General features: G+C 52.0%; 8 protein-coding genes across 8 annotated transcripts; 5 read left to right on the top strand and 3 right to left on the bottom strand.

Annotated features, from left to right (window-relative positions):
• The first annotated feature begins 4,962 nt into the window (after window positions 1–4,962).
• Window positions 4,963–6,059, top strand: ACET3X_009481 (uncharacterized protein). Its single transcript, XM_069455681.1, has one exon. It carries the CDS (start codon window positions 5,006–5,008, stop codon window positions 5,969–5,971), a length of 966 nt encoding a protein of 321 aa, XP_069303558.1. The 5' UTR covers window positions 4,963–5,005; the 3' UTR covers window positions 5,972–6,059.
• Window positions 6,060–6,785: 726 nt separating this feature from the next.
• Window positions 6,786–7,520, bottom strand: ACET3X_009480 (uncharacterized protein; the record flags this gene model as incomplete). Its single annotated transcript, XM_069455680.1, has 2 exons — window positions 6,786–7,277; window positions 7,350–7,520. The coding sequence occupies 2 exons, from the start codon at window positions 7,518–7,520 to the stop codon at window positions 6,786–6,788; spliced, it is 663 nt and encodes a 220-aa protein (XP_069303557.1).
• Window positions 7,521–11,530: 4,010 nt separating this feature from the next.
• Window positions 11,531–12,284, bottom strand: ACET3X_009479 (uncharacterized protein; the record flags this gene model as incomplete). Its single annotated transcript, XM_069455679.1, has 3 exons — window positions 11,531–11,766; window positions 11,854–12,130; window positions 12,201–12,284. The coding sequence occupies 3 exons, from the start codon at window positions 12,282–12,284 to the stop codon at window positions 11,531–11,533; spliced, it is 597 nt and encodes a 198-aa protein (XP_069303556.1).
• A 729-nt stretch (window positions 12,285–13,013) lies between these two features.
• ACET3X_009478 (uncharacterized protein) lies at window positions 13,014–14,087 on the top strand. Its single transcript, XM_069455676.1, has 3 exons — window positions 13,014–13,252; window positions 13,379–13,868; window positions 13,927–14,087. Exons 1-3 carry the CDS (start codon window positions 13,153–13,155, stop codon window positions 13,931–13,933), a joined length of 597 nt encoding a protein of 198 aa, XP_069303555.1. The 5' UTR covers window positions 13,014–13,152; the 3' UTR covers window positions 13,934–14,087.
• A 677-nt stretch (window positions 14,088–14,764) lies between these two features.
• ACET3X_009477 (uncharacterized protein) lies at window positions 14,765–16,005 on the top strand. Its single transcript, XM_069455675.1, has 2 exons — window positions 14,765–15,447; window positions 15,783–16,005. Exons 1-2 carry the CDS (start codon window positions 14,927–14,929, stop codon window positions 15,787–15,789), a joined length of 528 nt encoding a protein of 175 aa, XP_069303554.1. The 5' UTR covers window positions 14,765–14,926; the 3' UTR covers window positions 15,790–16,005.
• Window positions 16,006–16,707: 702 nt separating this feature from the next.
• ACET3X_009476 (uncharacterized protein) lies at window positions 16,708–19,435 on the top strand (the record flags this gene model as incomplete). The annotated part of the gene is made up of 2 exons (XM_069455674.1): window positions 16,708–16,834; window positions 16,893–19,435. 2 exons carry the CDS (start codon window positions 16,708–16,710, stop codon window positions 19,433–19,435), a joined length of 2,670 nt encoding a protein of 889 aa, XP_069303553.1.
• A 3,572-nt stretch (window positions 19,436–23,007) lies between these two features.
• ACET3X_009475 (uncharacterized protein) lies at window positions 23,008–23,904 on the top strand. Its single transcript, XM_069455673.1, has 4 exons — window positions 23,008–23,257; window positions 23,313–23,420; window positions 23,486–23,659; window positions 23,743–23,904. The coding sequence occupies exons 1-4, from the start codon at window positions 23,140–23,142 to the stop codon at window positions 23,760–23,762; spliced, it is 420 nt and encodes a 139-aa protein (XP_069303552.1). The 5' UTR covers window positions 23,008–23,139; the 3' UTR covers window positions 23,763–23,904.
• Window positions 23,905–24,922: 1,018 nt separating this feature from the next.
• On the bottom strand, window positions 24,923–26,564 carry ACET3X_009474 (uncharacterized protein). The gene has a single exon (XM_069455672.1). The coding sequence runs from the start codon at window positions 26,435–26,437 to the stop codon at window positions 25,004–25,006; it is 1,434 nt and encodes a 477-aa protein (XP_069303551.1). The 5' UTR covers window positions 26,438–26,564; the 3' UTR covers window positions 24,923–25,003.
• Window positions 26,565–27,425: the final 861 nt, after the last annotated feature.

Raw genomic sequence — 27,425 nt, 5'->3', positions numbered from 1 at the left:
CAAACCGCGGCTAAAACAGAAGTACGATGATCGGCTGGCAAGCAGCTACTACGTTTTCAATTGTCGGGATTTTGTGCCAATTTTCGAGGCGAACTGGTTTGAACGCCGATGGGTCCTTCAAGAAGCAGTACTAGCCAGGGAAGCTATTGTAGTCGTTCCAGGCGCTAGTATTTCCTGGAAATGGATCATGGCAGCATCGGGCATCTTGCGCACTAGAGATTTACCAGCGATCATCCAGAATGGTATCCACACAAATGTGTGCAACGCCTATCTCATGGCTCGATTGTCAGGCAACATGGCTTTGCCACCATTAAAGCCTGACTTCCTCCACCTGCTGCGACTCACGACTGAGTTCAAAACGACAGAGCCGCTTGACATTGTGTATGGTCTGTACGGTCTTGTATCAGACATCAAGCAGACGGCACAAGAGCTACTCCCGCCCGTGAACTACACTTGGACTCCCGAAGAACTCATGCGACAAGTAACGGAAACGTTCATTTCACCACCAATGCCGCTCGCCTTCCTTTCTGATGCGGGTGGCGACCAAGCACGCTCATGGCTACCGCATTATGGCCAGAAGAATTACACAATGTTGGACTTATGGGCGTTGGACGGGTCCGCGTTCAACCCTGCTGCGAAGTTACCATTCAAAAGATGGCCGACGGAGAATAAGTCTGAGCTTGTAGTAGAAGGCATACCGTGTTCACCTGTCGTTGAAACATTCCCGCTGCTTTTCGATCGAGATCAACGCGACCAAACGATGGTACGGTTGCTTACCCTTGCGGAGACCTTCAAGCCGGATATTGGCGACTTCAAGCGACTGAGCGTGCTTTCGCGCACACTCACAGGCGGTCGAGACAGCTACGGACAACGTAATCAAAACCGATCTGACTATGTAAGAGATTTTGCGGACTTCCTGTTTGAGTGGCATCGGTCTTGCATGTTTGAGTGGCAGCGGTCTTGCCTGCTTGAGTGGCGACGGTCTTACAAAGCCGATTCTGGTCTTCTTGGGTTCATGCATCTGCGGGAGCTGAAAGTCGACGGTCAATTCGAGAGATTCGTGGAGGTCGCGCGAATGATTTGCGGCCGCAGATCACTATTCGTGACCGAAAGTGGTCATCTTGGCCTAGGACCAGACGCTTTGAGAACTGGTGACGTGGTCTACGCACTAGCAGGCGCGCCTATGTTACACCTCATGCGAAGCACTTCGGTAGGATACAGACTCATCGGTGACTGCTTTATCGATGGTCTTATGGATGGCGAGATGGTTAATATGCTAGATGACGCGGCGCTATTGGAAAAGTCCTCTGTAATTTCAGGCTCTGGTGAACCTGCATCTCAGAATCTACCCAAGGTTTGCGTAGTTACATTAATATAAGGTAACCAGACGCCAGGCGTCTTTGCTCATCAGGCCATAGTTCGCCATTGCAATGACGTAGCTTCGAGAGTGACATAGAATACGACGTTATAGAGTTCACTCCACATCACAATACGCGAGCATGTTTGTGTGCTTCTGGGCCACATTGGCTCAACTACAAGGCCGCTCGTATGCGCGATAAATTGCTGCAAGGGTATGTAAATCATTGCTGCGCGACGGCTACGGCCCGGAATCTCAGCGGCCCAATGCTGCCATAGAGCATGTCAAGCTCATCATCACCATTGTCTCTACTAAAGTCCAGCCGACTCCTACTTTTTTCTACAATCATCTACCCTTGTCCTCACGATTGCTGGAGCGTCCAAATAGCCCCAGAATCAGGATCCAGAGTTTGTGCGCCGGGAGCTACGTCTTTCAGTCTTCGACGATCAAGTCGCCGGTTCGATTATTGGACCCTGGCAGAGAAAAGGCTTGCAAGGCTGAGTAGAACCCGTTCCATCCTGTTTGACCAACAGGGTCTTCGAAGCAATCGTCTTTCTTCTGTCCACTCAACCCCTTCGGAAGTTGTGGGATATCTGACAGTCTAGGCACACGTGCGCGTCGGAGTAGTCTCGTGTTGTGCCAAATGGGTATCTCGGAGGATGAGACGAGAATCAAATGGTCTTCGATGGCCTGATGCGCAAAGTGTCGCTCCGAGCGAAAGGTGGCCTATGGGAGAAACGGCGCAATGATACCAAGGAGCGCAATGAGAGTGGAAATTGCAGCCAGTCATGTGCTGACTGTGGGTGCGATGTCCACACCTTGTACCATCGAAGCGAATTTTACTCTATTATCGGCTTTACTGTGGCTGTTTGCAACGCGCAATGATTCGAAGCCGTGCGTGACAGATAAACATCCGCATTGGATTGCGCCTGAGAGTAGGAGATACCTGTCGAAGGGTGTCGCATTTGTTTACTAACCGCTCATAGTCCTGGTTACCAAGATCCTCGAGGTCAACGATGACTATACACGTCCACCGGACGAGGACGAGTTGAATGCGTGGAGCCACATCATGCCTTGTAAGGAGCTCACAATCTTAAAATGGCTGGGTTGGACGGCGGTTGCATAGCTGACTTCAAACAGTGGGCCGAGGTCTTGTCATGGTCAATAGCACCGGCCTTCCCCACATGCCAGGCTTAAACAGTTCCTCTCCCCGCGGCACATCAGGCTGGACTAGTATCTCACACCAACTACACTGTCTTGTGAGTCTCGTTCCACCATACACCCATCATAATCCAACCCGAAACAGTATTCGACCAAACACGCCTTCTACAACCTCTATTACAACCGCACTGGCGACAAAACACAGCCTCTCTTTGGCGTCGGCTGGGAGCTCGAGCACTTGAACCATTGCTGGGACTACGTGCGACAGACAATTATGTGCAATCCTGATTTAACAGTCGAGTGGCGGGGTGAACACAAGGGAACGGGCTGGGGATATCAGCGGCAGTGCAAAGATTGGGGCCCGATTTACGACTGGCTTGAGAAGCACCGGATTACGAACGACCGGGGGATTTTGGCGCGTGGGTATGAGAGAAAGCTGTTAGATACTAGTGTTGTGCCGGGGATTTGGCAGAACAAGGATCTGGAAGACATTGACGTTTAGCGGTTTCGTCTGATCGACTGAGGTAGCTGGGGTAATCCCTTCACAATGGCTTGTGTCGGGGTCATCTGAAAATTACAACCGTGGTTCTGTGTATAGAGCCCAGTGAGCCACTCACAACTTCCGAAACCTATATGTTCCTATACGCAAAAGGCTCTTATCAAGAGACGTACCGCACATCAGAGACTGCGGCGGGGATATACTGCTCGATGATGGCGTGGGCGTTAGTGCCTCCGAAGCTCAGCAGCATCCTCGCAGATAAAGACAGAGAAAAAGCTTACCGAAAGAGTTCACACTGGCCCTCCTTGGCTGCCCCTCTGCAACATCTGGCCACGGCGTCGCCTCCTTGGGCACACGCAGATGGTCGCAAAACGGCTCGACGCGCGGATTGAGCTTCTCAAGCAGCAGGTTGGGCGGCACGACACCATTCTGCACAGCCAGGCTACACTTGAGCAGGCCTGCAATACCAGCCGTTCCCTCTGTGTGGCCAATCACCGTCTTGATGGATCCCACATACAGGTCTTGCACGTCCTCGGGCGGTCTGCTGCTGCACGCCATAGAAGGGAAAAATCGAACGCCACTCCTGTAGTCGCCTAGGTAGAGTATTGCTCTACAAAGGAATATGGATTGCTCTCCTGTAGTTGCCTAGTAGGGTGTTCAGGTTCTGGTTGGGGAGCTGAAAGTCTGAAGGTGCTACTGCTGAATAATCGAACAGCAATACGGACAGCGCAGCAACATCAAGATGTTCAGAGGGCTCGTTTTCGGGGAGAGTGGCCATCGCTGACGCAGGAGCCAGACATACACGATGAAGTGTGTAGAAGAGGTTCCCCGCAAGCGGACGCCCAAGTCGCCTCTCATCGACGCTAGAGCCCAAAGGGTATCGGGTCCATGCGCCCCGGCCCTCATCATGTCTGAACTCGCCATCCCGCACCAGGTACGTGGGATGCATTCCACCAACCGTTAGGCATTTGCACATGAGCTCGGTTGGCGATGCGATGCGTATGTATGGCTACCAGGAGGTTATTGCTGGAGATGATGTGTCGTGAGGCATTGCGTCGCCGTCTACCAAGGTATAGTTCAATGCAAACAGATGCAAACCCGAAGGCTTGTAGTACGCCCATCGGCTGCCGTAACGTATCAAAGACAGGATTGCAATGCGCAACCGCAAATGGTGAAGAATCAAGACTGTTGGCTCGGCAGCAGTTACCGATGGCGGCCGTGGCTGGGTGCGGCAAGCCCCTGAGACTTCCGCGGCGAACTTCAACGGCAAACTCTCCGCCAGCTCTACGCTCCGGCCCACAATCCTGTCTATCTCGCTACCTTATCGCACCATTGTCTGTGAGATATCCAGAAGAATACCACGCCAGTAGAAATATGCATCGATGTCGCATGGTTCTTCTCGCGAATGCCTCATAGAGACAAAAGACCACCAGCACCCCTCGTCTTTGGTGCAGTTCGGAAGCGAGCCCGAGTTGACAATATTACGATGCACTGCATGCAACAATAGAACTGGCGATGGAGCACTCCTGGAGACTCGAAGACTGTGGTCACGATTGTACCACGATGAAGACCCCAGCTGCGTCGCATCATGGGTGTTGGTGACCAGAAGAAGGCCGAGGATCTTGACGGTCATTACGAATGTCGCTCTGGGGATATATGGCAACGGACATGATGTTTTGCATCGCAAGCTGCCCACGAGCAAGATTACGAGTAAACAATATCCGCCTGGCCCAGACCTCATCGGGAGATCGCCCCGTTCCGCGAGCGCGTTCGCCCGTGTGTATGCATAAAAATGACGCTATCTCGCCACTTAACATCTGCTTTTCTCACTCCGCTCCCGCTGCTAAAAGCAAACTAGTAGTCGGACTAACTGCGGAGGCACTCCAACGGTTAGGGTAGACTCTGGGAAATCTTCAGATAAAAGTCGCAATGACCTGCGACAATGCAAGCATCAGCAAGCCATCTTCTCTCACTTTGTCCATCTCTCGATGTGCACAATCTCTCCAGCCATGTCGCCTTCATTTCTCATCGTCGGCGCAACAGGAAACACAGGCCGTGGGGTGGTGGAAATCTTATCCGACACGATTCAAGCCAGTTCAGCCTTCTCTAAACATCGCATCATCGCCCAGACGCGCTCAGCTACAAGCGCCACCGCTCAAGAGTTCGCAAAGCTGTCCAATGTAGAGGTTGTAGAGCTCAATTGGTCTACAATCACATCCCAATGGCTCCGCGAACATGAAGTCGAAAGGGTGTTTATCGCCTCGCACAACCAGCCGAACCAATTCGCTGAAGAGTCGACTTTCTTTTATGCGGCTCTCAAAGCCGGAGTACAGTATGCTGTCCGAATCTCTACAACAGCTTCAAATGTACGCCCGGATTGTCCAACATACTATCCACGCCAACACTGGGCCATCGAGAAGATGCTTGAGTCTTCGGCTTACGACAAGTTGCACTGGACATCCCTCCAACCAAACGTGTTTCTACCCTTGTGGCTCTCGCCCGCCGCGGAGTTGATTAAGAAGGTACAAAATGGCGCAAGAAAACAGGACACGCTCCGACTCATGGCCAACAAAGACAAACCTGTCGGCGCTATAGACCCTATGGATGTCAGCGTGGTTGCAGCGAAGCTACTACTCGAGAACAACACATCAAAGCACAACAAAGCAAAATACGTTTTGAATGGCCCGGAAAGTATCACAGGCGAGCAGATTGTGGCGATGGTAGAGGAACGTATCGGAGCGAAGGTCGACAACGTTGTTTTCAGGGACAACTCAATCCTAGATGACATGATGGCGGCGGTCCCAGAGTCAAAACATCTCATCGACACGATCAAAGAAGGATGTGATGAGACGTTTGACTCTCCCCTTCCGACTGTACCAACGAGTCAGGAGATTCTTGAGTTTGCAGCACCGAAAGTCACGCCTGCTAGTGTCCTGGAGCAGCTACTTAAGTAGGGAGGTCCTGGTAGAATAATGGACTTTGATACAGACAATAATTGGTATTATGAATATCTATCGACGATCGGAAGTGTTTGGTTTGAGAGCAACTACTTCACATTATTTTCTCGGCTTTGCTGCAGTCTACATGTGCTTCTTTCGCACACTGCCTCTAATCTGCCTTTCTTGTCTCATATGTTATTTAGAGCGAGCTTCCTTACACGCGTTAGGTCCGTGTCAGGCGCTGCAACAACTCGCACTATTCCTGCTAGTACAGTCGGGCGTCCGCTCCCTGTCCAATCAGACCATGACTTCGTTGATTAAGTTTGCTGTAACGCACGTGCATGGGGAGCGGTGAAGTGCGCCCCGTTGTTCAGCCACCCCGTCAGGGGAACCTTGAAACATTTACTCGGTTTCAACTCCTTGCTTTCTACAAAACATGCTAACGCCAAACGCCTCCCATCAGTAACACACACACACCCACATTTCCAACGTTCTGATAATGCTATGCAAATTGCTCTTCTGCGTTATGCACCCGTGCGCCCAGTCTCAATTCACTCGTTGAACTCCAGCTACTCATTGTACCTCCTCGCTTCGTCTTCCAGGTACCTCTTCCGCCGCTGCGCACTATTAGCACTTTCATACTGTGATGATTCTATCAGCATACTATACTACAACTGTATTCGCACAAGTCATTGTTAATGGGTGCTACCTCGATGATTGAGACTGTCAAAGGTACCAGGAACAGAGATAGACATTACTTATAGAGAAAGTTGTATCATTGTACTTCTAAGCTGAGCAAGTAGTTGTAGTACTCTACGGCTTACACAATTTAATCGTCCGCCAAGAAGATTTCGAGATGCTTTGCGTAGAGCTCTGGCACCTGGAACAAGTGACCATGACCAGCATCTGGATAGAGAATCAAGTGTGCGTTTGCGATCTCTTGTTGTAGCACAAAGCTGTTTGGCGTAGGCAACATGACATCAGTGTGACCATTGGTGATCAACGTTGGGGCCTTGATGTCCTTGAGACGATCAAACTTGGAGTCGTCCACAGTGAAGGAGAAAATAGCAGCCAATTGCGCTTTCGCTCCGGTTCCAACAAGATAGGCCTTCCGCTCTTCTCCCTCCTTCTTTCGCTCGTGAATCTTTGCCCACCACTTATCTCCCAACGCTAGGCTAGATTCAGATGGGTAAAAGAAGAGGAACATCATGTCCTCTTTGGTTGGAGGCAGGTTGTCGTTTGCACCAGCGCCCTCAACCACTTCTCGTTGAGGCAGAACGACTGCTTCGCCGATTGCAGATTGCGTACCAGCCAAGATGAGCTTGTGTACCAACTCAGGATGGGTTCAATCTATGGTTTGCGCGATACCGCCACCCATGGAGAATCCAATAACGTCAACTTTGGTGAGGTTGGTTGCTGCAAGGAATTTGACAGCGATGGAAGCCATGGCCTCGATAGTTTCGGGAACACTTCCCCCGCTGTGGCCGATTCCAAAGCTATCATACACGATAACCTCCCGGTTCTTGCCAATGAAGTTGAAAAGGAGTGGATCAAGAGTGTCCATCGAGCCTCTAAGATGGTTGATATAAAATAGGGGGTACTTGCTTGGCTGGCCGAAGCGCCGATAGGCGACGTTTACACCATCGACGGTTGTAAACTAAGTCTCGACAGTTTAGAGGGTCGACATAGCTGTGCTGTTTGGGTAATCGATGCAAGAAAGTCTTGAAGTTGTGTTTGAAAAAGGTTGATGTGTAGTCGTAGTAAACTATTCTTGTTATCGAAGCGCGCCTAACTATTCAATACTTCACCTCCTAAGCAAACCTCGTGTTTACAATTTACCAACTCCGTCGGCGCAACAAGTAATCAACTGACTTCTAGAGGCACCGACTCCCTTCGCAGATCGTTTAGTGATTATGCTGCTTGAAAGATGCTGCGCAACGTGTCACGATGCTACTGTTTCGACGCATACACTATTTAGCACTAGCTAAGTGGTCTGCATAGATGTGATTGATCCCTGCCTTGGATCCACGAGTGTTCCGACTTCACTTTTCTGTCTCGGTGGAAGCCTACTGTACTGCGATAATCCCAGCCTCGCATCTCCAGACTGACCGGTGCTATTGTCCCGAAACGATGTTCCCGACTCATACCATGATTAGAAAAGGCGAATCGCCCCGAGTTCATCCCGAAGTCCTTTTGTGATTACATGTCCGAAGTGCACGAGGCCTTCAAGATGCCGATGGCTGAATAGCAGCTTCGTTACAAGTCTGTATCTCTATAAAGCAAGATAACCTTGGAATCCAATAGTGAGTTAGATATCCAAACTTCATACATCAATCACCCAAGAGGTCACAAATCCCGAGAATAGCGTCAACAATGAAAGCTTATCAGTTCGAAACTCCCTCAACAGGGCTAGTCTACAAGGACGTCCCGATTCCAGTGCCCGAGAGTAACCAAGTCCTCGTCAAGATCAAGGCTACTAGACTTTGTCATACCGACATCAATATCTTCACTAGAAATGACGACACATTCTTCTAGAAACGGCCCATCATCCTGGGTCATAAGATTGCAGGAGAAATTGTCGAGATCGGTTCTAGTGTCACTAAACACAAAGTCGGAGACCGCGTCGTCTCGGCCATCACTACGAAGCATCCCATCTCTTTTAGCGATTTGATCTCAAGTCCTAGTATTAGGAAAAACGGCGGCTTCGCTCAGTATATCACATTGTCCGAAGCCAAAACGCTTCCAATCCCGGAAGGCGTGACATATGGTCAGGCTGCCGTCGCCACCAACGCAGTTGCTACTGCATATCATGCCGTTGTTACCAATAGACAGGTCTCCAAGGGGTCCAAGGTTGCTATCATTAGACTAGGGGGGCTAGGCCTCTCAGCTGTAGAGATCGCGGCACGACGAGGAGCCAAAGTTTACGGCATCGACCTCGACACACGGAAATTCGTTCGAGCCGCCCAAGTTAGAGCCTACTCATGCGCCAAGAGCTTGGACAAATTTCCGGGAGCACGATTCGACGTCATCTTAGATTTTGCTAGAACTAGTGCTACTACAGTGGCAGCTACAAAGGCTGTCAAGCCTGGTAGCAAAGTAGTTCTTGTTAGGCTCTTGAACCGAAAGGCAAACATTAATACATATGACCTTATAGCACTTAATGTCACCCTTCAGGCTTCAGGAGGCTCATCTCTAAAGGAGGTTGAGGAGTGTCTACGCATGATCGCGAATGAGGAACTTGATCCCCTTATCGAGGAGGTTAGCTTTGATCATCTAGGAGAGGAATTTGACAGGCTCCATAGCGGGAATGTCGTTGGGCGTTTGTTTGCGTATCCTTCTAAGATTTCGGCGTAGAAGCAATATAGGGTATTTGCAAGACTAATTGACATATGCCCAAATCATACCTGGGTAGACATCAGCACCGGGTCTAAACAGTGATTCACAGTACGCATCTCAAATCTGTACTACTGGGTTCTTTGAATACTCTCAAATTCTCAAGTTTTTACGTACGGATGGGGGCGCTTATAGGACCAGGTGCATGTATCCCCTTCGAAATAGTGTTCAGCGCAGCGACTCGTCCAGATCCAATAACTCCCAATCTCTCGCAAGCGCCTCTGTGACCTTGATGTTAAAGCTACTACTATGCCTTCGATACATGTCGTCTCTCAGGTCCAGGATCCGTCTGGAGCTACGTCGTTTGCCACCACGAACCAGATATACTCTTTCAACTCCGCGGCCCAGCCCAGAACTCAGTGCTTGCCGTGGGACGTCCATCGAGGCCAACGCTTCGTACATTTCGTTACGAACGGGCGGTCCTGATGGGTGTACCAAGAACCGAACGCGAACCTCGCAGGTCTTCCAGCCTGCCATTCTCTCCAAAGTCTGCCCCACGAAGCTGTGTAAGCTCTCAGGCCTGCACTCAGTCTGTGTAACAAAATATTCTTGAGTTCCACGACGGGCTTGTAGCGACAAATACGTATTGTTATACCAAGACGCGAGTCCACGGCTGATTTTCTCGATCTCGTCATCGCACCCTTGGAGTCTACCACCTCGAGACGTGTGTAGTTGTTTGCCGGCTTCATGGAATGTGTCTGAGAGCACCGTGTGTACAGTGCCTAGGTCGATGCGCTTCGGGCCGAGAACGATTTTGGGTACAAGCTGATCGTCGAGCTTAAGTATCAAGGGGTGCTTCGCCTCTTCGTATATAGTTTTGCAGACTTGAAATATTGCGGTTGGCATGTGATAAACTTCCCAGCTGCAGATGTTGGGCTCGGGGAAAACGGGCTCGTAGACGACTTCCCGCAGATAGCTGTAGACATGACAGCGTAGTTCGGCCGGCAAGTCCATGAATGGGAAAGGGACCTTTTTTCTTCGCATCACGACTGTAGAATGGTTCTTCATTCGGATGGGAGCGTAGATCGTAGGGCGTGACTTTCTTTCGTGCAGTTTGTTTCATTGTGCGATTCCGCTCGACATAATTGTTGACGAACAGAGTGGAAACTAGGAGCAAGAGATTGTATTGCGCTTGTGGGCTTTAAGTTCTATTTTGTGGTTCGCCCGTGCTTTTTCACTTGATGTCGCAGACGAGTGGGCTTTGTAGTTGGCACTGGTTGGTCTCCATTGCGACCAGTGGTACTGCGATAAACTATCCTCGGCGATCCAACCGTGTTTTTTCAGGACACATAACACAAGCGTGCATGTTCTCAAATCAGGAGAGGCATTGTAAAAACACGGGCTGAGATCGCATCTGTGGTTGGCACAAAGAATATGTACGCGAATCTGTTTATTAATCGCGTTACGATCAGATCGAAAAACCAGGAATAAACACTTGAAGAAACAAGTGAGCGGTCTCGCACGTAATGCTAAAGCCTAGCAGGATGACGTGTTCTCATCGTCAATATCGAGTGCCATGAGCTGTGAGTCACGAAGTTCATTTGACTCACGGCATGCTCAGCTAAGTTGCCACTATATCCTAATGCTCCACAGCCGTACGGTGCTGTAGTCAAAAAGATAGAAGTATGCTTCAGTGCCCGCTTGATCTGAGCGCAAAATCTCCACCCTCAAAATTCTACAGACGTGAAACCGACATAGGTAGCTGAGTTATCCTGGGCTGATGCCTTGGTCGGCAATGTTGGTATTGCCAACAGCGACGATGAATCAGCGTCACAAAATTTTCACCACAACTTTCCGAACTGAGGTCGCTGGAGGAAGCGCTACTATAGAGGGTTCTGCGCTACTGTTCTGAGAATCCATATCGACGCCCCGCATCGGGAACATGGTAGCAACGTGATAAATCGCCGATTACCATTCTGTAGCGTGGAAGATATTTGCATATCCCTTGGGATGGACTGAGATCAACTTCACTCTTCGGAATGGGATCCCTAACGGAGCAAAGCCGATCAGCAGAGATGGAAAACCTGTAGTTAGGAGACTAGACGAAGAAGGAAAAGCTGAAGCGGGTAAAAAATTCTGGTTTTGATAGACATTATCCTTGACGAGTTCTGGCACAGAATTGGGATACTTATCGAGAAATGTAGACACCATCACCTTATCCCACACTCTTGTCCATCTCCTTTAGTGCTTCTTCGCCTCTTTCTCCCTCCTCTTCTCCTCAATCAGCGCATTGAGCCTCAAGAACGATGTAAATCCTTCCACGAAACACGTCCCCACCCACTTCCACCACACCGCGTCCATGAACGTGCATTCGTGTTTCGCCAGCTTCCTCGCCATGATAAGTACTTCGACAGCGTGAATAGGCACCATCCACACAAACACAGTCCAACCAATCCCAGCGACAAAGCTCGCAAAGCCTGGCACGAGATACAACAAGTTATCATAGAGCAGAGAGCCCGGCTGCCAATTCGCCTGCCGCGGTAATAAAACCAGGGCCAACATACACTGCGTAAAGTTCCACAGATGCGCAGGGTGCGTGTACGCGGGTACAAACTTGGTGACAGAAATATCGCTCCGTCCCAGCGTCTGGAGCGCATCCTTGTCCAACTGTACTAGCCGCTCGCGCGCCTCGCGCATAGTCTTCATCGGCGGATCAATAGCGACGACGGCTTGCTGGCCGCCGCAGCTAAAGACCATCTGGTTCAGATCGATATCGACCATGTGCGCCAAGCGACTCTGGAACATGGACTTGGAAGCATATGCCTCGACGTATCGGCGTATCTGCGGTCAATATCAGGATCGCTGTTCGGGCTTGACATCAGTGTTACCTAGGTGTGGGTGTTGCGCGTACGGAGTCATGGTGGTCTGCGTTCATGTGCTTTATGATTCGCTGCTTGGCGGCCGCGTCTGCGGCTGCGGGGTCTGGGGTGGTCATGTTGACGATTGTAATGGTCGGGTAGAGTGCGCTTGGAGTTGAGTCGCTCGTTGGATCGAACAAAGTTTTGGAGGTGCTGGGAAGACACCGTTACGACGAGTGCGCGAACGGCGCTCCTCGGCCCGGCGGTCGTCGCGGAAGAAGTAGCGCGTGCCCCGCGATTGCATCTTCCCAACGCTGGCTAGCACAACGCTCGTGATATTGAATTTCATCTTTGGGGTTTCTCTCGAGTTTGCGCTACCTGAGGACCATTGTGCGCGCTACAAAGGCGCATTGGGAATCTCACGCCAACACTAGGCGACCACTCCCGCTCCCTATGGGTCAACGTTCCGCCTGGTCTACCGTTGGGCCTCGGATCCTGCGAGCTCCATCTTCCGAGCTACGAGACTCCCCAACGCGCTGATGTCAAGCGCATTTGGCTGACGCGTTGCTCAATCCATCGCTTCTGTGCTTGGTGGCGCGCCAATGACACGCAAGCAAGGCAGAGGCAAAAGAGCTTGCAACGCATCGGGCTGGCTTATTGCGTCCAGCCCGGCGCAAGCACGAATTCAGGTCTAAAATAATCCGGCTGGCAGCGCGCAGGGATGGGGTCAAGTTTTGGGACGACTGGTGGTGGGGTGCAAGCGGGTGCCACATGGTGCGTCAGACTGCATGACGGGTGGCTCGAGCTGGCAGGGGTAGCAAGTACCTTGAAGCTTCCAAACCGGTTCCTGTCCCCAAGGCCGCTTTTCTCTTATTAACGATTTGCGCCGTGGCCCTAGGGCTTGTAACAATTTCCGAAGCACATTCAATTCGGCTCATACGCACACCAGCACTCTAACTTGCACCTGACCCTCCACCCAAAGAAACCCCCACACAGCAAGCAACCATGGCGGACACAGTCGAGGAGAGCAAGCAGTCGGTCTCTGGAGAGGGAAACGCAGATGCCAACGCCTCGGTAGGCGCAAAGGGCAGCGCAGAATCATCGAGTAAGAAAACCGAAAGGAAGACGCCGAAGAAGCTGGGCGGAAAGAAGCCTCAACAGCAGCCCACTCCTGACGCCACTCCTGCCCCCGAAAGCGATGGCGAAGGGAAAGCTGAGAACGAGGACGCAGAATCCAAAAAGCAAACCAACGGCGGCGGCGCCGACGCCGACAACGAATCCGACGCGGAACCCCAGCAAGAGAAGAGCAAGTCGCAATCGAGACGCCGCCAGTCGCGCGGCCGTGGCCGTCGAGGCGCAGACTCGGGCGCAGAGTCGGACGCGCGATCCGATGTCTCGCAGTCGGGAGGCCGTCGCAACCGCCAGCGCCAAAAGAAGGGCGGCAAGGGCGGAGGTCCTCTAGACGACATCACCGAGAACGTGCCTGGAGGCGACGCCCTCGGCGGAGCCGGCGAGATGGTCCAAAACACTGCTGGTAACGCCGTCAACCAGGTCGGTAACACCGCTGGAAAGGCTCTCGGTGGCCTTACTGGCGGCGGCGGTGGTGAAGAAGAGGGCGGAAAGGATGGAGGTGAGCAGCTGAGACTGCGATTGGAGCTCAACCTCGACATTGAGATTCAGCTCAAGGCCAAGATCCACGGTGATCTTACGCTTGGATTGCTGTAAGTTTATCCTTTTCGTTTGGCGTCGATTGGAGCGCGCAATGCTAACTTTGCACAGCAACTAGATGTCGCACGGGGACGACTACACGAAACGCATCAAATGTTATAATGGGATATCACCGTCGGCGTTTGCTTTGGAGTTTTGCATGTCGTGTCATGACATGCATTGTAGTGTATACAGCACAACAAATAACTTGCACCCACTTAATGCTGAATCTGATGCTCTTTTTTTCCATCGTGAAAGTCGCACGCGATGCGCGTTGCAGCTCGTCGCCATGTCGCATTCTTGGTATGACGTTGGCCGGATGCTAATTCCGGTGCTCTTATGACCAGGTTGTGTGATAATAACTTCAAAGGGCCGAGAAATGGTAACGTCAAGAGCTACCGCAACATGTACGTTCTTGGGAACATCAGTTGCTATGCGCAAGAACCCTCATGAGACTTGGCCGAGGGTTGCACAGCTGCCACGAGCTAGATGGCGTGAGTGGGCAACAGCGGCCCCGCGATAAACGACCAACGGCTAGCCTAGCCACTCGTGCAGCCAGGCTAGCAGTCGACCAACACTTTCGCCATGCTCGCGCGCGTCGTCAACTTGTCTTGAAATGTCGGTCGACTTGCAGTTGCCAGCGCGCTTCACAATTTTCTCACACGTCATAACGGCGGCTGTCAGCCCGATTCGGATGTTCCTCGCTCGATGTGAGTCTGACGTCAGTCATCAGCGATGGTGCACGATCGGAAACGGGCGAGACGGGTGGGCGGCAACAGGGGTACGAGCTTGCAATAGCGGGTGACGGCGTCCTTGCTTTTGGAGCTACAGAGGAACCCAGGCCCGTTGCAAGTAATCTTGTTTTCGGAGTGGAGTCTGCAGGTTGCTAGGTCGTGGCGTGCGTTGGTGTGTGGTAACCTCCGCCCTCTCTTGCTTGACCTTGGCTTGACTTCACATCTTGCTCGCTGTTGCTTTGTACACCTCTGCTCAGCGCAATTCCCCCCTCCTCTCCTCTCCAACAAGAACAACGCGGAGCCGGATATAACCTCCCCACCACCACCCAAGGCCTTGCATGATAGCAAGGATACCCGACAACATGTCAGACAAGGAAGGCTCCGACTATGAGAACCAGCCGCACGAGCGGTCGACGATGCAGCAGGAAAAGGCCGTGAACAAGTCCAAGAAAGACAAGCGCGAAGCCGGCCTCCAATCCGCCCGATCACGCTCCTCGTCGCGCCGCGCCCGTCGCCAACGCATCGAAGAAGACCGTAAGAACGGAAAATACATGCACACGGCCTCGCTCGAAGCCCTCGAGGAAGCAGACGCAAACGGCGATCTCCAGAAAATGGGCATGTTTGAGCGCATCGGCCCGGACAGCACGTCCATGGACGGACCCGTCACATATGCGCGCGCAATGCGCGGCGAGATCCCGCTGCGCAGCACGCATCCCGACGAGCCGTACCGGATGGAGCCGCAGAAAGGGGGCAGCGAGCTCAAGGACCAGGACGGCTTGAAGCTGACGCTCGAGGCGAATTTGGAAATCGAGATTGAACTCAAAGCGAGTATCCGGGGTGATTTGACGTTGAGCTTGTAGTAAGTGCATACACACACCCGTCCCCCTTCGCCCCTTTCGCTTTTACATGGGAGCCAAATGACTGTGTGCAAGCGAAAGCGACGAAAGTTGTCTTTTTTCCAAAAGAAAGAGATTCAGCATGGAACAAGTGCTAATTGGCATCGCGCAGCCAATAACACAATTCCTTGCTCTTCGAAAGACATCTTTCCGCTCGCTGCCACTGCGCTCTCCGCCCCGTTGCTGTCTAGGCTCCCGAGCCTCACATTCTCAACCACCCCGCTCTTGTCTCTTCATTTCCGACGTCTTTCCTTGCGCCAGCGTCCTGGCGGATATACGTAGTAACTGAACTTAACAGCGAATAGTGCTTGATGCGTGTCGCATCCCCTCCCTTCCACGACGTTCACGAACCGACTTCTCCCCACATCGGCTACCTGCCGCGACGAAATAACGGGGAACACGTATGTGGTGGGAATATAATATTGGCGCGTTCCGGAGTTTTAACTTTTTTTGGCTTACCCTTTGTGTGCGGGATTCGGGATTAGCATATGAGACGAGAGAGATAAAAGAATGGATAATGACCACCGTGTTAGTTGCTGCTGGTTTAGTGGTCGCTCTTCCTGTGATTCCTGAAGTGTCGCGGGTTTCTTTGGTACCGAAGTATGTGCTTCATGGATTGTGATGTGGTGCTTGTGGGTGTTCTATAGCAATGCAGGGAGAATCGGACCTATTGCGACAGTGCGACATGCGCAGGGCTGAGGCGACGGCGATGTTACTGCTTGCTAACGGATGGTAGGGCTGGTGTTGCGCTCGATGCGATGCGACTTCCTGGATCTCGCCAGCCCCACTTCCGTATACTCGGCGCCGTGGTCTTGCGGAGGTCGTCGTTCGTCGTCTGCGAATCATTACGAAAGTATCATCAGCATGCACGCGATAATTACTGGTCTAGCAGGGCATCGCTTTGCTTATGTCAGTTGAGTCGCTGCAACAGTAAGCGCTTTGCTGAAGATGGAGTCTCCTTACCAGAAACCCACAAAGACAGCCAGTGAGCAGTTGTGCAGAGCGTCTCCGCTTCATCATGTTCCCTCGTCAATACTTTGGTAACGAGGGATCAGGCCGCAACAATGTGGTACTCATGCGTGTCCTCACTGCAATGCTCTCGACGGGCGGCTGGAGAGATCATCCTTCTCTCATCTATGCTGAATACTCACCTCGCCCTCGTGTGACCAGTCTCATCGCAACTCCAGTACTGCCTTCAGGAACACAGCAGCGTCCCTCCCTCTATGCGGAACTCCACAGACACTGCGAGAAGTGGTTTCGGCGCTTTCGTAACACGCAGGTCCAACCCAGAGGGCGCTGTGCCCGTCGGCGCACGGAGATTCCGCGTACGCATCAACGCGGTCGCAGTTGGTAAGTTTAACCCCAGGAAACGAATTTTGGAAATACGCTGGTACTGACTTCGCGATAGCAAAGGGACTCTGGAATCGCGTCTTCAAGAGCGAGAAACGAACGAAGGCGGCGGGCCAGTCTGTGTCGGGAATCTTTCCGAGCGTAGACTCTGCGTTGGGTGTGCGCACGCAGGTTATGAATCCCATATCAGAACCTACGCGCGAGGTTGATACCGTGGCTGAGGACTGGGATAGCAGTCTGTGTCCTGGTTCTTTTCCTTCGGATGAGACTCTCCGCAGTCTGGTCGTCAGCTCTTCCGATGTATTGTCTGCCGAAGATGCGGCAATGGCACCTCTTCCTTTGCAGTTCGCTGAAGAGATTCGGCAGCTCGAAGAAAAGCCATCTTCTCCCATCGTCCTAGACGTCCGTCCCTGCGCAGAGTCCGGTCTCTCTCCCGAAACCACGTCTTGTCCCGTGACGGCAAACGTCAACACCATCCAGCACTCGCTATCACTCTTCCCTTCCGCACCTACGAACTCTGACAATTGGATACCCGCGCCTGACGATGCTCGCCGTTGGCCGAATGCTCCTGCCACTGGATCTCGGCCACAATCGGAAGTGACTTTCAAACCGTACACCGACATCGAGCTACTCGTCAACAGCATCGAGCGATTCAGATTCACCACACTGGTGGAGTCCGCCATCATCGACGACGTGAAGGACATGCGGACCGCTGTCAATATGACCAGCGCGAACTTGCTCAACATCGGATGGGACATGAAACGGCTACTCGTGATTTGGTCCAGAATCACCCTGGACGCACCAGACGCCGACGTGCTGCGCATTCTCCAACCATGGGTTCGTCTGCCTAGAGAAGCTGTCGCAAAGGCTTGTGGGTTGATGCAGAAGGGATTGCGAACGTACCAGGACTGGCAGACCATCTCGGATCATTCTTTGATAACTGCGGAAAAGCATCACAGGATCAGTGACGCGTGGTGGGCGATGCATCACAAGAAGTTCCGGGAACTTGATGTCGTTAACAGCGTAGACTTTGACGATGTTTTTGTGCAGGTCGAGCTCGTCATGGAGGAGTGTCTTGGGTTTGAGAAGGAAGTCGCGGTCATGCGTAAACCTGCACCTGCGCCTGCGCCTGCACGACGCGAACGCATGACTAATGCCACGCCGTCATCTAGCGCGGGTTCCGCTGTCGACATGACGTCCCCTACACGAAGTAGCTGTACATCGGCTTCTTCGAGCGCATATCAGCGGCCGATTCCGGCTTCGCCAACGAAGGACTGGTCCTCAACTGCGCGAGGAACATCCAATGCCAGCAACAGTTCGTCACTTCCGCGACCGGCATTGCGAGAGCCCAAGCTCCAGCAGCCTTCCGCGCCTTCTCTATCGTCGTCAGACCCATCACCACCAAAAGCTCCGATCAAAGATGGTCCGCGGTATGCGAAGAGCCAGCGAGTGTCAAAGCCTATCCCAGCGGCATCAGCTCCATCACCACCGGACTCACCGAAATCACCAACGAAAGATGGGAAGGGGTCAAAAGAGGCAGCAGCGAATGTGCCCAACTATCTGCGGCCGAAAAAGGCCAGTTCAAGGGCGAGTGAGCCTACAGAAACTTTGCCAGGCTACATGCGTCCGACGAAAGCGACACGAGGAGCATACACGCCGCCCGCAAAACCTGCCGCAAAGGCGACCCCAGCTCCTCGGTCAAGCCGCCTAGACTTCGCCATCCGTGGCGAGCAGGCAAAGCGTTCACCACCTAAGGCGAGCGCACGGCTTGTAGAAATCAAGACTCCCCCATCACCCCTCGAAAGCGCACCGCCGGTACCACCCAAATCTACGAAGAGAACAACACCAAACGATCTTCCCAAGCCAGATGTGATCAAACGCTCGACTTCGAATTCGAAACCGCATGTCTTTAGAGGTACTGCCCCGCGCGGTCCCTCTCCACTGTGGAATAGCAGTCCACCGATTTATACCTCGACAAAGGTGCCGTTGAAGGTCGGTGGCTCAGATCCGCCGAGGTTTCTTCCAACAAACGACAAGGGGGATATGCATGGTGCTTATGAGGAGGAAAAGCCCGCGGAAGAAGCCCTGCCACGCGTCGAATCAGGAGTCGTCGCTGATGTCGAGATTGCGCCCGTTCGAGAATTGGATCTGAACGAGACGGCAAAAAGAATTGATACCCTACGCGCGAGGATGCTTCAGGTGAAGGTGAAGCTCCAGGCTATGGGTGCAGAGACAACGAATACTGTCTCGAAAGTAGAAGCGAGGACCAAGATCGATGTAGTACGCGAGCAGCCTATGCTAGCTGTCGATGAGCAGATGAGGAGAGACTCGTTGCCTTTTGGCTCTACATCTGAAGAGGTAGAAGCAAGGGAAGACGTTGATCAGCCTCTAATAGCAGTCGATGAGCAGAGCCAACCAGAGCAGAGCAAAGCCAAAAAAGACGATGCGATCGAGCCTCCGATGAGGATCATCGGGCAATGGGAACCAGAATTCGACTACACCGACGACGACGACGACGACGACGACGACGACGACGAAGATGAAGACCAAGATGTGTGGTACGATGCCTCGGAAGTTTCCGTCCAAGACGAGTGTCCGTGATGCGAACGCCTCTCCAAGACCGCGTTTCATTCACCGATGACACCCTGGCGTCCTGGCAGTATCAGCCACCGAGCTCAAAGTTGCACAAATTTGCTTCCCACTATCTCGACCAAGGATTAGATTGCAAGAAGCGAGAGAGTGTCATGTCTCGGAAGTACCACCCTACCGGACGGCCGACAGTCTATCCCACCAGACCGTGAGGCTTCATTACAATAGTCTATCGCCCGTTCCCGGTACGTGGTCATTGAACATATAAGCTGTCCAATACTAACGGTGAGTAGTGTGTAGAGTCATCGATCGAGCCTTTCGGCAAACGTCCTGAGCTCGCGGCCCGCTCCCTCGTTGCGCAACGTCGCACCAGACCCAGTGTCGCGGCGCGCCCGCTGCAGCCTCTTACAGCATTTTCCCACGCTGCTGTACCGCCGACGACTTTTGTTCTTCCGTTAGGGTGGTATTAGGACAGCATTGACCGTGTCGACGCAGCGTGACTAGCTGCCTGTCCGCCACGCGCTTCGACGGAGGGAATGCTTCGCCGAAGGAGTGGCTTCCCCGATATGATCGACAGCATACTCTTCATGCTAGTCATCATGAGTATTGGTACTTCTCACATCACTTTATCTAGATTTGAGCGGCGTCGGCATCATAGCCGCGCAGGCGTGGGTCTAAGCATACAGATTGCAGCATTTGAACACGTTGGCGATCTTTCACTTTCAACGCCCGAGATTGCCACCTTACAATATTTGACTAATACACCATTTTTCTACTCATTCACATCACAGATTGGGTTTGCCAAAGCATCTACTGACCGCTATTCTGCAAGGACGAATGTTGCTCGCATCCCGCGTTTACGCGTCTTCAATCTATTCAATGCAGTGCGACGCCAACGAAACGCTCGCACCTCCGGAGATCTACCATTTGGCTCGGGAGCGACATTGCAGGACGCTTCGTAGCACAGGGTCGAGCTCAGTTCCGAGATCCAACGATAATGCACCTCAACACGCGCCATCTCAGCACAGCTATCTGAAGATAGTGTCATCGGTGGACCAAGCCACGTTAGGGCATACCCTATTCACTGCATCTCATAAAGAGCCATGAAACCGGTATATTCTTCTCACCAATATTTCCGCATCCGCGACTGCCCATGTCACCGCCTCCCACCAGTTTGCATACGGATTTCAATGGCCTATCGTGGTGCGGTACAGCTTCTGCAGGTATACTGTAATACTCATGTGCATCTACACATCGCCATATTGGAATCTTTCGCAGCGCTCGACAAGGTTCGATTGCTCGACTACCAAGCTCGTCGCTCCACATGCCTCTCCAGAAGCCCCGCCCTCAAGATCAGTCTCAGAATCGGATTCCATCCATGCGCCAGCAGCGACCGGAAAGACGCCGAACCCTACACACTATCAGCGAACTCAGTGTCACGGAGGCTGCGACGCCTGACTTCAGCACTTTCATCACAGAACTGAAAAGACAGCCGCTGGACCAGATATGCCAACCGAAAGCAACGGCTGATGTTGTAAAGATCAGCAATAGACGAAGCCTACCCCAACATGCACCCCACCCGCAGTGCTCGCAAGTAAGGGCTACACGCACGGCACCTCTTGCCTATGCTCAATCAACTCATCATCCCCAAATCCATCAAGCTTTTCACGACGACGAAATGAGAAATGATGAGGAAGGCTGGAATTCCAGACGCGAGAAAGCCAGAGTCCAACGCGAAAGAGCAGCTGCAGCACAAGAATATCGTCAACATCCCCTGCACCAAGTGGTTCCAGATGGCAGCAATCCGGCGATACCGCGAAAAGCGGTACACTCCATCTCTCGATCAAGTCTCCGATCATACTCTAATCAACACCATGTACTCGCTGATAGTCATTCTCTGAGCGGGTTGTCGTCGTCGTCATCTAGCGGCAACCTCGATCGCCGGTCTAGCCTGGGAACATCGCGTAGCCATCCCGAAGCCTGGTCTCATGAGCCCGAGTCTGCTGAGAGACTTACCTCACGTATCGATCAACACCCACATCCTCGCAATATCGCCGTACGGAGGTCAAAATCTGGCTCTTCGTCTGATGCACGTTTCCTGTCAGCTGTACCGCCGCCGATACCTGTCGCATCACTACCGCCAATCCCGCGATACTACCCAATGCCTTCTCAATATCTCAGAAATGGCGCGCGATCGACGGTGACGGGTCCAATGCGGCCAGGCTCGATCCCACGCACATCATCACTGCCTTCGATACGCATCGACCATGTTGAATCATGGCATCAGGGCCAGAGAAAGACTCTGTCCCACGCATCGCAGCAGCAACATCAAGCCGAAGTACAAAGAGCGCGTTCAGAGTCACTGGCTGCGCTTACCGGTGCACATCCAGCGTCGTACAGCCATCGACGTGCCTCGCCTCCAAACCTCAACGAGCTGCGCCAAGCGCTTGTGTCTCCACCGCAGCACCATCGCGCATCACTCCCACATCGCTCATACTCAGACATACGCCTTATGTCGCCGCCTCAGTACAATCCACTGCGTTCTTCCAAACCCGACCAGACAATTCCTCAACACAACATCTCCCTTGCGATCGAACATGGCGCAGTCCCCAAACGCGAAAGCCTTGCGCAGTGGAAGGCTGAGAGGGAAGGAGCATGGTCTATACCCGATGGCCTGCGTCGTGCGGAGATGAAGGAGAGAGTGCGGCGTGCGAACGAGATGGAGGTGGAGAGGGAGGAGGAGCTTATGAAGAAGGGTAAGAGTGGACCTGGTGGGATGGCTGTGAAGGGCAGAGGATGTTTTGGTGGGGTCATGCGGCGCCTGTTTGGGGTGGAAGGGTAATGGATAGTAATCGTGAGCCGTGTGGTGTGGCTGATGTTTGGAATCTCGCAGTGCGGATGGAAATTGGTAATGGTAATTGAGACATGTTTTGTGATGGATAGAGTCGCGAACTATTGAGCAGTAATGATTATCGCGACACGGCAGGTATCCACCGACACCGAAAAAGCGACTTTACACTCTCATGGATAGTGTCAACCCTTGAGCTAGGAAGTAAGAAGGTCGTCCTTTTGATTACCCGTAACCCCAAGTCGAGGACCGTCACAACCGCTGTCAGCTTAATTAGTAGGACTAAGTCGAATTAAAAGTACGAGGTAGAGGTAACAGATGAGATCGTGTAATAGGTCGAGAGGGTGTATTGGACCAAGAGGGCGTATTATGCCAAGAGGGCGTATTACCTAACATCAGGGTCACGTCCGGCTCACGGCTGCGCCTTGTTCCTACAGCATCACGTCCCATTAATTTCACAGCTTATGATTAGCAAGCCCCTATTATGCACGCCTAATGCTTTCCAGTAAGCTTGTTTATATACGGTGAATATTGAAACCATCAACGATTTGCACCAATCGGAATTCCTAGCGTCAGCAGGCTCGCTAATTGAACTACTTGGTAAAAGGATCGTTAAGAGCTAGGGTCAAAATACGAATAGAAATTAACGTCATCAGGTATCGTCAAGACCGAAGGCATAGCCTCGCGAAGGCTTCTAATCCTTCAACCAGACGTATAAAGATGCCCTTTCCTGTCGTAAAAACTGCTTCTTCGATCACACAGAGCAACAACTTCACTTCTTAACTCACCATCATCTTCTTACTTAGCCACGACGCTTGACTGCTTCTATCCATTCTATACCTAGAGACTAAAGACGAGACCAGTCAACATGCAAATCATGAATCTTGCTGTCTTGGCCGCCACCTTGGCCACCGTCGGAGCCTGGACCCTGGACGACTATGGAAAATGGGTTGCGAACAACGCATGGCGCGACAATCTCAATGGCGGTGAGTTGCTACTTCGAAAAAGATTCTGTTGGTTACATCCCTAACACGATTACAGTCCACAAGGTCCACGAGTCGTGCGCCGAAAGAGACGGGTCTAGGAACCTCGGTGACGGGGAGCTGTGCGGTTACTCAACTGACGCCAATGGTGGCATGTTCCACGGATGTAAGTGCTCTTGATCCAGAGGAATCAAAACTAAGAGGCCTTTCTGACGAGATTGCCGTGCTCAGCCTGTTATTATGAAAATGACAAGATCGATTGCATCCAGGGATGCCCTGATCCCTTCAATACTTGTCAGTACGAAGATAGTGAGGGAATTTGCGTTTACGGCTATGCTGCGTGCCTGCAGAAGATGGGCTGCAGCGGTACAGCCCAGCAGGCTGATTGTATGGGATATGCATCGGGTAAGTTTCCCCATATGAGCTCAGCCTTAAAAGAGTCTGGCTTCTTCACATTTGTTAATCTGTAGCTAATACAACGATCTTAGGATGCGCGTCTGCGTGCTAGTTGACACTGCGGTCCATCAAAGCCCGCTCCAAGATACAGAGATCCTGAGTTTTGCGGTTTCCTTCAACTTCGCCTTTTGTTCTGCTTTTCGTCTTGTATTCCCGTAGAAGGCCTTCTGCTAGCCACCGTAAATAGTAAAGAAGTTCACTCCCTTCAACTTCACTAATCACATGTCTTAGCGACTCTGAGCTGAGACCACTAATCTGAGGATACGTATATTTGATATAGATGTTTACTTGGAAATAGCGAAGATATAAAGCTGAAAGGCTCTCCTCAGGATGTGCGTAACAAGATATGAGATGTTGAGCGAGACTGATGAGCTGGGTCCCCTCCTTATCTTTTCCAAGTCGATCTGATGAAGGATGCCGTCATTTGGCGGCCTCATAGAAACTGCTTGATATCAAAACGAATAGAGTGTCCAGCTCAGCGTGATTTGAACCGATAACGACTCTGGTTAAACCTTAACTGTGCCTTGTTTTTAGGAGAAAGCGCAGGCCCTCGCACATCGTTTTGATCTCTTGAATAATCGCAATCAGCATCCGATATAGCGCCCAAGTGCATATGCCTGGGTCGTGATTTGTACAGTATTATCTGTTTTGCACTATCCGGATATTTGGGAATCAGCAGAGATATTTGCGGGACAAGAATAGCGAAAATGAACACGCCGGGTATACGTAGGTACATTCTTGCAAATTTAGTTGCGTGGGTGGCCAGTTCCGTGATTTCAACCAGTCATCACTGTCATACAAAGCCTCCACCAGGAGACTCAAAAGCAGCTCTACACATCCGTGGAGTTCGGTGGTCTCGCGGTCAACAACTATTGTGGGTGGACTGTACCCGGAAACAACCGTAGTGGCGGACCTTCGCACAAATCTCGGCGGACTTGAAGCTGCCACCGTGGTATACTAGGTAGACCCTCCTCTGCGCAGCACTCCGCGGCCAGGGTATCGAGCTCCACTCTTCCAAGTGCGTAACTAATCAGACCACGAACAGGCTGCGACGGGCCTGCACCAAATCTTAACCTATGTATACCATTGCGACAACGGCAGAATTTGTCAAGCCATAATCATTACCCAGGTCTCTGGGAATTGGCTAGGTGCAAACAAATCACGAACAAGACATGCAAGAAGCCGAGAAAGCTCAACGTATTCTGGCGAACTAGGCAAAAATTAGGTAGTTTCATATTCTAGTAGTCCTAAGAAGCACAACTCGCGATTACATAGCTTCGAGTTAAAAGCAGACTATATCCTCAATTCAGCAACATCATTGCTGAATTGCTGAACATCGAACCCCGACATCTTCGAACCCGATACACTATCAACTCTTGATATCTTCCTCGACGCAACCTCCATCAACGCATCCTGCATGCCGCTGAGCAAACTGACCGCCTGATCCTTATCCCAATAGCTCTCGTTGAAGCAGACGCTGAGGACGAGTTGGCCCTCCCATATCCACGTGTGTACCATCATGCGCATCGTCAGTGTTTCGGCGCCCAACCAAAAGTCCTTGACCTTGACGAGCCCGTCGCCGACATCCTTGACGACCTGTTCGTCTACTTCGCCGAGGAAAGCAAAGCGCGGTTGCTGTTGCCCATCCGCCTCACCTTTCTTCCCGTGGTCGGGACTGAACATTGTCTCTTCGAGGCGCTTGTGGAAGAAAGGCGACGACTTCAAGTACGGTGCGTAGCCGGCAGCGTAGACTGGTGCGAGTTGGGAGTAATAGCTGTTGAAGTCCGTTTGCGGTGAGACGATGACTTCAGTGGTGATGACACTGGTGTAGCTTGTGGGGGAATGCTCGGGCGCTGCACCTTCTGGGATCAGGTTGCGGAGGTTGGAGTGGAACGAGGCCATGAAACTTTTCGGCTCGTTTATTTCTGCGAGTTTCGCGACGGCGCTGATGAGGGCGGCGTGTAGAGCGACGTCGATGGCGAGAGCTAGAGTCTCGCAACTATCTATGACGGCTTTTGTGTCACGCTCGGAGAACTTGACAAAGTGTCGCTGGGTGTATCCTGGCCTCTGTGCTTTGATCTTGGGCATCAGTTCTAGGACGGGCTTGTGAGGCTCTAGTGCTGCGAGACGGCTTTCGGCTTGCGCTTCGATCTCTGGTGTCTTCTCGTGTCCGATGCGAAGCGTCAACTCCATGCTCGGCGTCAGATTCTTGGCACACCCGCCGAAGACTAGGTTAGGATTCATGTTGGCTAAGGACTCAACAAGGTGGTTGAGGCAGAAGATTGCGCCGCGGGCGTCGACGCGATAGTGAGGGGACCAGATCATGACTTCGGATGTGTCGGGAAGGAAGTAGCACATCATCTGTTCGTTCCTTGGTATCCGGCCCAGTAGCTCATCAACAGTCTTGCCCTCAACGACGGAGAATGTCGCTGAAACCCACAAAGCGATTGAAGCATCGTCTCCGACGCGGTAGACATATTGACCGTTGTATGGAAAGGCGGCAATCTCCGGATGGTTGTAGCGAACTTGTTTCCAAGCAGTCCGGAGGTAGGCAGCAGGATCTTTGATCGTAGGGTGAAATTCGAGTTTGGCAACTGCGTTCTTGGCCCAATTGTCGCGGCCAATGGCGTTTGGAACATTGCGGGTGAGCATGTTTATCCTCTCGAGATAGGTTTGCGCGCGCTCCCAACGCCCTGGTCGGGTCTGTTTCCAGGTAGCGTCCTCCATGGGTGTTGAATAGACAAGGAGTAAGGATCAAGGTAGGTAGAGTAGGGGTCAGGAGAGAAAGAGCAGAATGATGAGGAGTTGAAGGAAGATGGACGAAGAGGTGAAGGGAGATGTAAGTACCTCCAGTCGGTAGATAGTAGATATCACCGAAGTCTGGGGTATTGGCTCACATATATAGTTAAGTGGCCCGCTCCATGCGAGAAATTCCGAGCTGGGAATGCCGAAAAGTTCCAGGCTTTGCTTCCTTTTCCGAAGCTGCCTAATCGCAATACGATGCCAAAGCAACGGTGTCATATCGGATTATTGGTCCGGGGCCGCTAGACGTCGTGAAGAGGGTGTCTCACCGTTCATACCAAGCTACTGAGTTCAGCTTAGCTGAACACAACTTGAAAAGAGTCTTTTCCTGCAGCCACCAAATACACTCGCCCAGCCACGACCGTTAGGCGGAAGCATCACCCTGCTCCTGATTGCGCGGGCGTTCTTCGGGCTTTGAGCTTCGCGCGTTCTGGGCGGGCCTAGGTTGTGGTGTTTTTATGTATAGCCAAGGATGCGGATCGAGGCGAACGGCCCGCTGCAAGCCTACCTCCGTATCATCCGTCGCGCATCGCCGACGTCATTGTTGCTTTTTTGTTCGAGCCCATGGCTCCAGATTTATTCTCGTAAGACGAGAATGCTTTGTTAGCAATGGGTGTAAGCATGCATTATGTATACATCGAAGGTTGGCGGTGGAACCGATCATACATTTGGGATTACGTGTCTGCTTCAAACTTTAAGGTGTTGTTAGCACTAACAAACTGTACCTCTGCGCGATCTGCGGAAACCCAACTTGCGTTGCAGATCGTAGACAGCGGATGACCTGCACGCGAGGGCTGTAGTGGTGAGTGTATTAGCAGTGCACCATCATCCCACCCCCTGGTGGAGTTCTCAGTGAGTACAGTCCGGAGAGATACGAAAGAAAAGGATAGAGTGAAATTGATGGTTCTCTATA

This window comes from Alternaria dauci, chromosome 9 (genome assembly GCF_042100115.1).
Source record: "Alternaria dauci strain A2016 chromosome 9, whole genome shotgun sequence".
Taxonomy (NCBI): Eukaryota; Fungi; Ascomycota; class Dothideomycetes; order Pleosporales; family Pleosporaceae; genus Alternaria; species Alternaria dauci.
This window is presented reverse-complemented; position numbering and strand designations above follow the sequence as displayed.